Source organism: Pseudorasbora parva, chromosome 19 (genome assembly GCF_024679245.1).
Source record: "Pseudorasbora parva isolate DD20220531a chromosome 19, ASM2467924v1, whole genome shotgun sequence".
Lineage (NCBI taxonomy): Eukaryota > Metazoa > Chordata > Actinopteri > Cypriniformes > Gobionidae > Pseudorasbora > Pseudorasbora parva.
In genome coordinates this window covers 28,495,415-28,508,289 of record NC_090190.1, presented here as the reverse complement: position 1 = coordinate 28,508,289, position 12,875 = coordinate 28,495,415, and the positions used below count along the sequence as shown (strand labels likewise).

Sequence of the window (12,875 nt, the reverse complement as noted above, 5' to 3'; positions counted from 1 at the left end):
AATGACATGGCGTAAGAACCAATTAAAAACCTGTTTATAGCCTGTGACAACTAGCTCTGATCTCCCTTAATCAATCAAGCAATCAGTATACATCACGTTATTGAATGAACCCAAAATTGAACAGATTTCCTCTGTATTATAAACACATTTGAACATACTGGCCCAGTTTCACAGACAGGGCTTAGATTAAGCGAGGATTGGTCATTTACCAGTAAGTAGCTTTTATAAACGTGCCTTAGAAAAAAGAAAAAAGAAAAAAAAAACACTACTTCTTAAGACAAAACAAAGGCACTGACATATTTTAAGATATATCAGTGCAAGCTTCTTTTATTTAAAACAACACAAACATTTATTTTAGTCTGGGACAAACTTTGTCTGTGAAACCGGGGGAATAACTTTTAAATTATTTTAATACAATGATTTATTAAATACAATTTAAATTCAATAGCTATTCTTAAAAAGCCAGAACAAGAAAATAAGTAATTACTAAGACATTACATCTCAATAGGCAAATGTTTATTGACCAGCTCAAACATGGGGCAAGTAATTGTCATTATTTTTTGCTTGTAAAGAGTAGCCTAATATAGCTATTTTGTTATACAGTTGTGTTACTAATTAACTTGTGCCTTTTACAGGGTTCAAAAAAATATTTTCATAGTTAAGTGCAATCAGAAATTTTAAAATGTTTAAACGCTTCTCTGTAGGAGAACCCCAGTGAGTTACCTCAAGGCAAAGCCTCCTATTTATGAAACACAATTGTATTACAAAAACAGCTAAAAACATCCACTTCTGCCATAAAATATAAAACTTAAGGCAAGTCTCTTGTAAGAATTGGCATCCACTGGAACAAAATGACACTTTACAATAAAATGTATAAACCTTTATAATTTGGCTCTTGATTTCAGTGAGTTAATATCAGATAGAGACAGCAAAGCAGCAAGAGATTATGTGCTGTTTCGAAACAGAATGACAATAGAGTTCTGTACTCAGCTTTACATAATTAATGAGAGGAATCATATTCCCATTAAAAACATTAGTGATAATAGCAAATTACACTATAGGCACCATAAAATGAAAAATAAACAGAGTAAAGCACAAAAAACTTTGGTCCCAAAAGAGAGGTTTGATGATATAGTCTACTCTTTTTTATCCATATATAAAAGTTCATTCAATTAAATAGTATAAAAAGCTATGAAATAGAATGTTTTCATGATGCAAAAAAAATTTCAGTGCAAATAAGCCTAGTGCATATTTAACAGCTCCCAGTAAAACATTTTAGTGTAAGCTAGTTTCATCTGAAAAGAGGTAAATCCTCAGCCAAATCATGCTTTTATAAGATGCAAAGAATGAAGTTCTTCCAAACTAGCGTCTCTCAAATTGATCATTATCCTCTCTCATTTCAAGACCACCACTGCTCACAGTCAGCAGTGGTCGAAGGTCAACAGTGCAAACCTGTTGTCCAAAGCATTATCAGAAGATGTCATTCCTCTGCTTCTGTTGCCCCTCCCCCCTCCCCCACTGCCCCGCCCTCCTCCCCCAGTGCCCCGCCCTCTTCCTCCATTGCCCCGTCCTCTCCCCCCATGGCCCCTCCCTCTTTGCTGTGCCTGTCTTTGCCCCTCTCCTCTACCCTTGCTCGCTGCTGCTGATACTGCAGGACCTGTCAACGCCTCTAGCAGGATGGAATAGAGCTGCCAAGCAACAGAGTCCCCTGCAAGCAGAGACTCACACTGGTGACCCCCTCTTATGGCCGCTTCAAGACCATGCAGCAGAGTACCACTGAAAACCCTTTGAGAGAGAGAGAGAGAGAGAGAGAGAGAGAGAGAGAGAGAGAGAGAGAGAGAGAGAGAGAGAGAGAGAGAGAGAGAGAGAGAAAGATAATATAATATTTTTTTAGAGTAAATCTGACAAATCAAGAAAATACTGATTAGGAGTGTAACAAAATATGTCACAATATATCGCAATACAAAAATACAACAATATCTATCGTGGATGGTGGCAATCTTGTTTATTGTGTACCATGCGTGTTTGTTTTCAAACCTCAAAAAAAGATTCAAACGGTCGATTCGGATCACCAATGTAACGTGATTTCAGCAGTTTGACACGCGATCCAAATCATAAATCAATTCGCTGATTCATGACCGTTTGAATCTTTATTTGTGGTTGAAAACAAACGCGGAAGAAGACAATGCTGAATAAAGTCGTTTTTTGTGATTTTTGGACCAAAATGTATTTTCGATGCTTCAAGAGATTCTAATGAACTAACTTATGTGACATATGGACTACTTTGATGATGTTTTTATTCCCTTTCTGGACATGTATAGTGTGCATACACATAGATACGCTCTCTGACTAAATATACAATATCTTAAACTGTGTTCTGAAAATGAACGGAGGTCTTACGGGTGTGGAACGACATTAGGGTGAGTCATTAATGACATAAATTTCATTTTTGGGTGAATTAACCCTTTAATGTCGAATATAATGTATAAAAATGCAATGGGGGAATATTTGTGGGTCCTGATAATGCCAAATGTCTGTTACCAGTAAAAAGCTTACAGCATTACTTGTAAGCCAGTGTGCAAGCATATTAGTCTAAAATAATTCTGTATTTTCAGCTTCATGAATATTTTTATTATGGTGTCATCATTAGGACCAAATTGTTATGGCAAGGTGACTGGGTCAGAGTATCTCTGGAACAGCATGGCTTGAGTGGCTGTCGGTCAGCAGTGGTGGGAATTTATCAACAGTGGTCCAAGGAGGGACAAACCACAAACTGACAACAGGGTGCTGGGTGCCCAAGGCTCAATGATACACAAAAGGGCAACTAAGGTGATTCCATCTGGTTACAGGCCAACAGATGGTCACAAGTCACACAGAATTTTAATGATGGTCATGAATGTGTCAACATACAGTGCATCACACTCTGCTGCGTATGGGGCTGCATAGGTGCAGACCAATCACAGTGCCTATGATGACCCCTGTACACCCACACCTAAAAAAAGCACCTACAATGAGCACACAATTATCGGAACTAAACCTTAGAACAGTGGAAGGTAGCCTAGCCTGGATCCCAGCCGAACTTAGCCACGCCCACAACAATTTTTGGGTCGGGTGGTTCGGTCTGGACTCGATCCATAGAGCAGTAATTATCCCTGAACTAGGGCTGCACGTTTTCAAGTTTTTCATTAAACGTTAACCGAGGCCCTTAGCGGTTAATACTCGGTTATCCATAGTGTGCGTCAGGGTTATTTTTAGTTTATTAATTTGACGACCGCCATCTCCGTAGTGAACGCGCCTATAGAGAGAAATGCACATCATGGATTACATAATCAGAGAGTAGCCTATTTCTTTTCGTTTTAAATTGTTAAAAGACATTTCAAGCTTTCTTAAGATATTTCATGTCTGTGAGGCCTACGCCGAGTTTCGTTAAATTAGGATGAGATGCGCTCCAGATCACGAGCAATGCAAGTGGCCGCGAGGGCGCCTGCATGATTAGGGCATGTAGTAAAATATGCAGCCGAGAATGATTCGCACAGCGTTTGACTCGCGCGGCTGAGCCTCTCCCGGCAGAGTTCAAGCATCTGTGGACTCGTTCCTTCAGCTCTGGCCATCTTGCTTTCAGTCCGCGATAAGCTTTTTTGTTTTCTTCATTACAGTTAAAGTAACCTCTGCTTTTCACTAGTCCCTCACAAGTTTCTCACTTCAAACTTTCTTTCTTCTGCTCCGTTATGTACAGCGCGCGCGGCTCCCGCTCTGCCCTAATGCGACTTATAGTCCAGTGTGACTTATGTTATTTTCCTCTTCATGACGCATTTTTTGACTGATGCGACTTATACTCCGGAGAGACTTATAGCCTGAAAAATGTGGTAAGCACTGCATTGCCATACTTGCATTTTGCCCCGTCACTCAATTTTAAAGTGCTCCCACGCTGTACTTTACTTTGCCCGCTTCATGTTAGAAAGCTGGTCATGACTTCTTCTTGTGGATATAACAAATGTCTGGGAGCGCTCTGGCGGTCTCTAGTGGTGCAAAAATATATTACAACTAAATTCAAAGCACGTCGTTGACGCCACTTAACCTAGCAAAATTTTTCACTCGGTTACGCAATTTTTAACAGTTAATCGGTTAACCATGGACACCCCTACCCTGAACAGAAACTGTTCGGACCAATGAAATCATGAGGGCGGGCTTTAGATGATGACGGACGGATGATAAACAGTAACGTAATCATGCACGTCATCAAAGGGGCTTGGATTATTTTTGTTCGAATCCTAAACGGAGAGCATGTTTTTATATGCATTCCCCTTCACTATTTCTCTCAGAAATGGTGATCATGTTGGGAAAGTACTCTGTGTATTAGGGGTGTAAGAAAATATTGATACACGTGAATATCGCGATATTATGTTTGGCGATACTGTATCGATTCTCAAAAACACTGTATCGATATTTATATAATTATTTATTTACATCCAAGATTCGTGGCTTTGTGTTCGGTTTAAATTACACTGTATAACACCCAACCGCTAGATGGTAGTGTTATCTCAGAACGTATAACGGACGCGGAGCCGGAGAAGCGCATGCTAAAAGTGCCTGCATCGCTAGTTGCATTAGCAAACCCAGCTCTCAAGACGATAGCATTATTCTGCTCCTGCAGTTTACAGAGCTGAAGTGTGGACTCATTTTGGCTTCAGCTAAAAAGAAGCCACTAAGGAAATCGACAAGAATCATTTTGTTTGCAAAATAGGTCAAGTTAAAATTTAATACTCGGGGAAACACATTGAAACAGAGAGCTCGCTTAACATCCTGACGTCACCCGCGCTGCGAAGCAGCATTTAGATAGAATGTACTGCACGTTTTCCTCTCAGTAACAAAATAAACACACACCAAAACTGACAGCGGTGGCAGCAGAATGAAAGATCATAGCGATGTGGATATGATGACCAGCTCTGCAGTTCAGTAATGTTACTTGAAATAGCACTTTATACAACCGACTGCTTTATAGAGAATAGCTTAACTGTATTAAATATAAAACAAACAGTCATGAAATGGACTGCACTTTCTGTTGTTAAATAGCCACTGCTATACTGTGAACCTTTAAAACATGTACACATAAAGAATCCTGCAGTCACTTTCATAGACAGTAAAAGAAATGGACACAGCGACCCCATTGACGTCAACGGCGAAATAATGAAGTCAACCTAGGGGCACTCACTTCCTGATGGCTGAGCGAACTGCGCAGGTTCAGACTGAGCTTGACGACGTAGATGTGACGTGAGCCTCCTGTCTGACAGCTGTAGGTCTTCTAGTAGATGTGGAAAGTGAAAGCTGAATCACGTTGTTTAAATATTTTCTCCTGTTGCTTTTGGCTCACTATGGGCTTCTCCCCATTCTTCCCCCTTGACTTAATCCGACTTTATGTCTCCACGTCCCCCCGACTGTCTCATAGACAGTAAAAGATTGCTTCTGAGCGTCTCCTCAGGTCTATACGGTAATTTCTCAACTGTGCGACAGAGTCGCGTTGGTTATGACGCAATCGTTAGCCTATTTTTACAAAAACAGCTTCTGCGGGGCGATAGTGTAAGATACAAGGTAATGGAGCCTTTTATGCATTGTCGTGTTTCTTTAGAAATAAACAATGGACAAATGGAGTCTTTAAACGCCTCAGATGTAAAGTTATTCACTGTCAAAGTGACTCAAAAATGAATGGGAGTCAATGGGATGCTAACAGCAGGTGATGGCTTGGTTAGCAATGGCAGCCCCTAGGGGTGGAACGCTTTCCGAGCGCTAGATTACCCCCTTGGTCACTTTACATTTCCCTTTACTTAGATTGCACAAAATAGTGATTAGTGATATAAATTATACTGTATTAATTAAATAAAATACTTTGTCTCGTGTTTTAGGCATATGGTTGTGTTCTTTTATTCTTTTAAATTATAAAAAAAAAACCACACAAAAAAAGAAATATTGCAATATATTGCCTCTCTTACAATATCGCAATATATTAAAATATATCATATCGTAACCCCTGTATCGTGATACGTATTGTATCGCCAGAGTCTTGGCAATACACAGCCCTACTGTGTATCCTTAAATTCTTTTTTTTTTTTTTTTTTTACAACACTGGCAAAGATCATTTATTCCAGTGCGTGTGCAGACAGGGTTGCCAAGTTTTTACAACAAAACCCGCCAACTACCAGCCCTAAACAATAGCTTCTCGGGGGGTTCTCTGAAAAAAAAAAAGGTTTTGGGGGGTAAAATGTGTGTTATTTTGGCACGGTTGCCTGCTAAAATTCGCATTCATGGGTCTATATATCACATAATAGTTGCTTCAACCCGCGGACATAGAAAACAACCTGCAGAAAAAATGCGGACTTGGCAACACAGTGCAGTTGAGCTCTGTTGACATTAAAGCGTAATGCGGCGCTTCATTGCTCTGATTGGTTGTAGGTCTATCCAATTGAGGTCTTTCCTGGTTCGGGTGAAACACGCCCCATAATCACAGCCCAATGGAGCAGTTTCAGACTCATATTCTGCTTAGAATTGAGTATGACCACATCAGGCTAAAGGTAGCCTGGTCTGAGTGACATTTTATTTTAGGTCATGTGGACGGGCATGTACGTGTGCATCATTTTCCTGGGGAAGCGATAGCGCCAGGATGCACTGTGGGGCCACGACAAGCCAATGGAGGGATTGCAATGCTCTGGGTTATGTTCTGCCGGGAAAATCTGTGGCAAGCAAGGCAAGGCAGAGAGTCGTGGGAAAGAAACGAGGCCGGTGGAGTGTCTGTGCCACAATGGCCTTGATTGTCCATGTGGATAAAAGGAGTGCTGACAATTAAGGGACGAGAGAGGTCCAGGCCTGGATGTGTTTAATTAATATTTGTGCAACATTTGTCCGTGAGGAACTTCTTCTTTACTTTAGTTTTGTGATTACAGTTTGTTGATTGTTTGCCAGTTCCCTGAACAACTCCCTTTGCTACACCCTGGGTCTCACCATTCATGTGGGCATAAATTTGACATGTGCCACCTACCTAAACACTGATGCAGACCAGGTACACCCCTTCATGACAATGGTGTTCCCTGGTGCAAGGATACCCTCTTTCAGCAGGATAATGCATCCTGCTACACTGCACACATTTTTCATGAATGGTTTGAGGAATATGATGAAGAATTTGAGGTGTTGCCCTGGCCTTTTCCCCAGATCTCAATCCAACTGAGCATCTGTGGGACGTGTTAGACCAAAAAGTGTGATCCACGATGGCTCCACCTCGCAATCTACAGAACTTGAAGGATCTGCTGCTAACATCTTGTTCCCTGATGCAACAGGACATCTTGTAGGGATTGCTGTTTTGGCATGTGGAGGATCAACAGCATATTAGTTATAATGTTTAGGTTCATCTGTGTATATATAAATACAAGTATATGCATGTATGCGACTTGTCCACAATATTACATACAAATACGATTAAAACTGTATTCTCCCCTGAATATTGAACTCTATTTATGGTAAACCTGATGAATAAAGATGATGATGATTTAACTGAAACAACAAGATAAAATATTTCACTGGGATCATTTATGGCCATACCATACCAGGCACATTGAGGTTCAGGTAGTGGGAAACACAGTAACTGGTTCAGGAACATCGCCACCCACATGCAGGACTGCCATTGGCTGAGCAAATGGGCCACAACCAGATCTAGGCCTCTCCTTTGTCCTGGATTGACTCTCAGCTGAGATAATCGCTGACATACAGAAGCAGAAGCTTTGCTGCCAAACAGTGGGTCTGCATGATAGAGAGAGCAAGAGTGGCTCAAGCTGATTAAAACTAAAGTAGTAAAGTTGATAAGCAAGTAAAGTTAATTCACATTATTATAACTGACACATCATGACAATGCATTTTTAAAATTTATGTTAATATTTTGTTTACGTCTCAAACCACACCTCTAAGACAGATGTTGAGTAAAAAAGGGATCAGGGATACCATTAGGATGGGCGCTTCTCCAGCTGAGTTCCCCATAAACCATTCCCAGCAATATGGCCTGAAATAGAGGGTGACTGAGCTTTGGTTTACAGTTATTCATCCAAAAATATGTCACACACACTGGAAGGCAAAGGTGAGGGGGTAATGGATGTAAAACGTGGCCCATCACACCTAATGTTTCCAACAACACTTGCAGCTTCACTTGTGCAGATGCCTAAAATAAAGAAAAACACATTTGAGATTGAACAATTGGAGGAACATCAAACAACAGACAAACTTTAAAGGGATAATTCTAGGGTTGAACGATATATCGTTATCATATCTATATATCGAGATATGCACTTTCAAGATATTACTATCGGAAAAAGCAACGATATTGACGATATAGATTTCCCCTCTCCGCGCTCGCTCTGCATACAACTCTGGCAGTCACAACAAACATAAATTTTACAAATGCCCTTGAATGCACCGCTAAAGCCAGCTCACGCTCACTACCAGGGACGTGGGAACTATATTGTGAGAGGGGGGCGGCATTTCCATGGTGACGCGTCATTGCTTGTCACGTGACACCGCAGCAGCAACAGCGCTGAATGAATGATGATCTGCTTTATGTCATTTTTCCTTTTTTGTTCAGAATATTCACAAATGTGTTAGCTATGGCATGAAATATCTGGTATTCCGACTGTCAAATACATGCAAGTGAAAGTATATTGTTGTTTAAACAACTTTATAACGATCGCGTTAGTTGAGCTGTATGCGCGATGGGCGACGCCGAGTTAGTTTGTGCCGCAGACGCAGTTCAGAGAATCGGATCTGTTGGATTTGCAACCTCTATGTTAACAACATGTAAATTCATCCATTTCTCCCGAAATACTTAAAAGTAAGTGGCTGGTGAACTGGGAATAGAATAGAGTAAACATTGAAGTTACTTACACAATGTGTATCTGATATGAATAAAACGTGTAGAATTATAATGGAAATGATTATTACCTACTCCATAGACAGTGTGTATTTTACAAATTCTAAATGTATTGTTTTTTTAGTACTTATGTGAATTTATATGTTTGAAACATAAAATAAACAGTATGTGGTTGAAAACACTGTAAAGTTGTGGTAGCTCTGAGCGCGCCTGTCTCATTCAATGTCAAATTCAACATTTGGATTTAGCAGTTGATCATGTGATGCACTTGATCACACGCTCCAGGGACCAGCCTAGACTGATTGACTGTGTGATCGTACGTGTGAAAGGCTTAAAAACAATACATTTTCTGACACAAATTTTTGAAATGTAGGCTAAATCTTTTTATTTTTCTGAGAAATGCTTGGTTTTCACCGAACACATAGTCATATCGTATTGTATCGATATCGAGATATCTGGCATGAAAATCAAGATATAACATTTTGTCCATATCGTTCAGCCCTAGATAGTTCACCCAAAACTGAAAATTACCCCATGATTTACTTACCTTTAAGCAATCCTAGGTGTATATGACATTATTCTTTCAGACAAATACAATCTGAGTCATATTCAAATATGTCCTGGCTAATCCGACGTAGTGCAAGTGCGAGAGAAGTTACACTTTCTTCATAATTTGAATATGGAAGACAGTCTGGTGAAAGAATTTTACTTTTTAAATATGGATATTTTTCTTTCAAAAATGCTTTGCTACCCTTTAGAAGGCCTTTATTAACCCCCTGGAGCCATGTGGATTACTTTTATAACGGATGGATGCACTTTTTTGGGCTTCAAATGTTGGGTTCCCAATGACTGCCATTATAAAGCTTTAATTTTTTCAGGATATTTTTCTATATAACTCTGATTGTATTCGTCTGAAAGAAAAAATGTCATATACACCTAGGATGGGTGAGTTCTTTAAAAAAATTAAAAAAAAATTGGGAGAACTATCCCTTTAAAGCACATATACATGGAAAAAAAAATCTCACCTTGTCAATAGCTGTGAGATTCAGCTGTGATGCAGAGCAGTTGGATCGCTCAACCTCCACTGTGTTTTTCTTGAGGTTCAGTTCATGTCTGTCATACTCATAAATGCATGGTATGTCACACTGTTGTCCTCCTTTACCCTGAGATTGTCTGTTTAGGCCTCCTCGTCCTCCTCCTCTTCCTCTCTGGGTGGCTGCCTGTGGCATCTGACTGCCCTCTCTTGCCTTTTCAAGCAACAGGCTGTAGATGGTCTTTCGGATTTTCAATGAGGTTGTATGACTGCTAGGCATATTACTATTCTCCACCTGCGCAACAAGCAGAACCTTCTGGAGTACAAGCACATCCAAGACAAAAGAGGACAGCTTACCCGATGCTACCATCTTAAAAAGCCACTCGGGCTGATAAACCAGTGCCGCTGGGAGCCTGTGGGCATCTGGAAGTGCAGGTTGAGGACTTGAGAAGTATTTAGCCAAACTGCTATTAGGAGGAAGCTGGTAGTCCTGCATTCCTGCAGAGAGCTGAGTACGCAAGTTTCCTGTCTGTTGACCACCCAGAATCTCCAGAACTTCCTCCAGAGCATCTACTGGGCTGGAAAACCGAGACAGCCAGAGCAAAAAGTCTCCGATTCGAGGATTGGAACTACGTCCGCTCTTCCGACCAGACGGAGCTCTTTCTAACTCCACACGGCTGAAAAAAATCTCGGTTATTTTGGCAGGTGTGTAGTCGTTCCCAGTGATGACAGCAAAGAGAGGGAGAAGCTGCTTGTTCATGTGGTTGAAATGTGAGCAGAAGCGGTTCACAGAGAAATGCTGGGCAGGGATGTAGCGTTCTGTGGCCTTACCGCAGACGTTATTCCATTGGAAGAATGAAAACGGTAGGTAGCCACCTTTCAGGTCAAAGATGAAGAAGTCACTGTCGTTGGTCAGAACTGGACATCCCCAGTGTTTGGCAAGAGAGGCAATCTCAAAATCAGCTTCAGAAATGCACTGCACTAAGGGCACGCCAAGCTCGGAAAGGACCTGTCTGAAGACTTCACGCACAAGCAGAGGGAGAACGTAACCGTGAGATCCTTGGGAAAGAGAGTGAGCCTCTCGGATCTTTTTTTGGATTCGTTCCTGCAACGTTTTGAACTTCTTGTCCGTCTGGTCCATTCCGCCATCTAGCACGACGAACGGCTGCACACCGCACTCTGAAAGTGCTGCAAAAAACTGGCGAACCAACACCGCAAACATGTCGTAGTCTCCACCCCGTGCCTGATCCAATCCAGAATTGAAATACAATTGAAAATACAAGCTACACCCATCAATCACAAGGCGGCAGTCTCGCAGTTTCATTTCTGTGAAGAAGTGACGATTTCCTTCCACAAAACTTGTAAGTCCATGAACCCCCATGATGTCACAAAAATGCTGCAAACAAAACAAAATGTTTTAAAAAAAACTAAGCAACAAATTGGGACCTTGAATTTTAATGTATTAAAATTGTTCAGTTGTTTTTCACTTCCTCCATTAACCCTTTTAGGTGTTTGTTAATTCTTTTTGGGTATCAGACAAATTAATATCTTTTGTCAGGATCTCGTAAAAAGACTGGATCTAAGTATATTTCTGGTGTGGATATTTAATCTAACATTTTGGTGTAGTTGTTGTTAGAATGTTGGTGTGATCTAATATTACGTGCCCTACTTCAGTCACAACATTACAGACTTTATAATGTTTAGCCTAAATTCCCTAATATTGAAGAATGCAGACATATATTACATAGCCTAATTTACCTAAATTCCACCTATTATGAAACTATTTAACATAAATATAAATTAAATAAAAATCATAACTTCTTAAAGATACAGTGGATATCTACTAAAGTATGTCGTTTGTAGATCAATAAACTGCTTGTATGTCAATAAATGTGCATTTACATTGTAAGTCAATTTATTATATTTATTTTGTAATTCAAAAATGTTAAATCTCACCATCTATATAATGTTTGCGTGTGTGTGTGTGTGTGTGTGTGTGTGAATTGCTATCTAATTCACTGTAAGTAATTAAGTTGAATACTTCAAACCATGTTTTTGCTGGCACAAGATGCTTCTGTAAATTCTTGTAAATTAATGCTTTCACTGCGTTAACGTCAAAAATATATTTATGTTTTAATGCCTATTTTTCACTTGACATGTTCAGAGATACTGTTATGTACTAACTTACACCGTACGTGTCCGTGTCTGTCTGCACAATTTTTATACAAATAAACAGGGCGCTGTCTATTTTATAAAAAAAGAACCCAGTTCAATATCTCGCATGAGTATTTTTCCAGCATTGGGGTTTAATCAAATACGTCTTATTTGTTTGTTTTACTCACCAGCGTGCAGTCATATATTACGCCGTGTTTCCTGACTTTAGATCCACAGACAGGTTTAGATCACCCGATTCGGCACCCTAGCGCCACCTATTGCAATGGATGTATCATAGCTGACAGAAAGAGGGCGCTGTTTTCCCTTTTTCCCGCTGTGCACAATTTAAAATACCATTAAACAACTAAAAAGAGCTTTTATTTGTAATTTAATCTTACAATATGAAAAGTTAACAGTTCTGCAAATATGTCTATATAAAGTAATTTAATTCATGAATAAAATACAGTAAAACCATGGGGGGGGAAAAGATATTTTTAACAGTAGATTAAAACAATGAATGCCTTTCATGCAATACAAATTAATTTTGCATGTGTACTTAAAAATAGCATTTTCTTATTTTCTTCATGTTTTTTAAAGGCCCTAACGCGTTACTCTTACCTCGTAAAAGAAAAACAAAACAAATATCCACCTAAATTACTAAAACCGCCTGAATTTTACTTTACCATATCCGTTTGTGAACAGGTGTGAACGCACATTTCTAGCTTCTCTGGCAGACGGAATAACGTCATTACAGGACAGTTAGTTGGCACGGCCTGGGGGATGAGT

At 40.0% G+C, this 12,875-nt stretch overlaps 1 protein-coding gene across 3 annotated transcripts; it reads right to left on the bottom strand.

Annotated features, from left to right (window-relative positions):
- Positions 1–496: 496 nt before the first annotated feature.
- aste1b (asteroid homolog 1b) lies at positions 497–12,402 on the bottom strand. 3 transcript variants are annotated; one of them, XM_067425395.1, is made up of 6 exons: positions 12,278–12,402; positions 9,928–11,331; positions 7,984–8,197; positions 7,593–7,785; positions 7,031–7,343; positions 1,657–1,785 (listed from the first exon to the last, which is right to left on the bottom strand). In XM_067425395.1, the coding sequence occupies exons 2-5, from the start codon at positions 11,314–11,316 to the stop codon at positions 7,031–7,033; spliced, it is 2,109 nt and encodes a 702-aa protein (XP_067281496.1). In that variant the 5' UTR covers positions 11,317–11,331; positions 12,278–12,402; the 3' UTR covers positions 1,657–1,785. The 3 variants fall into 3 exon arrangements, with proteins under 3 accessions (XP_067281494.1, XP_067281496.1, XP_067281495.1); XM_067425393.1 differs by lacking the exon at positions 7,031–7,343 and having other exon boundaries at positions 497–1,785; XM_067425394.1 differs by lacking the exon at positions 1,657–1,785 and having other exon boundaries at positions 1,796–7,343.
- Positions 12,403–12,875: the final 473 nt, after the last annotated feature.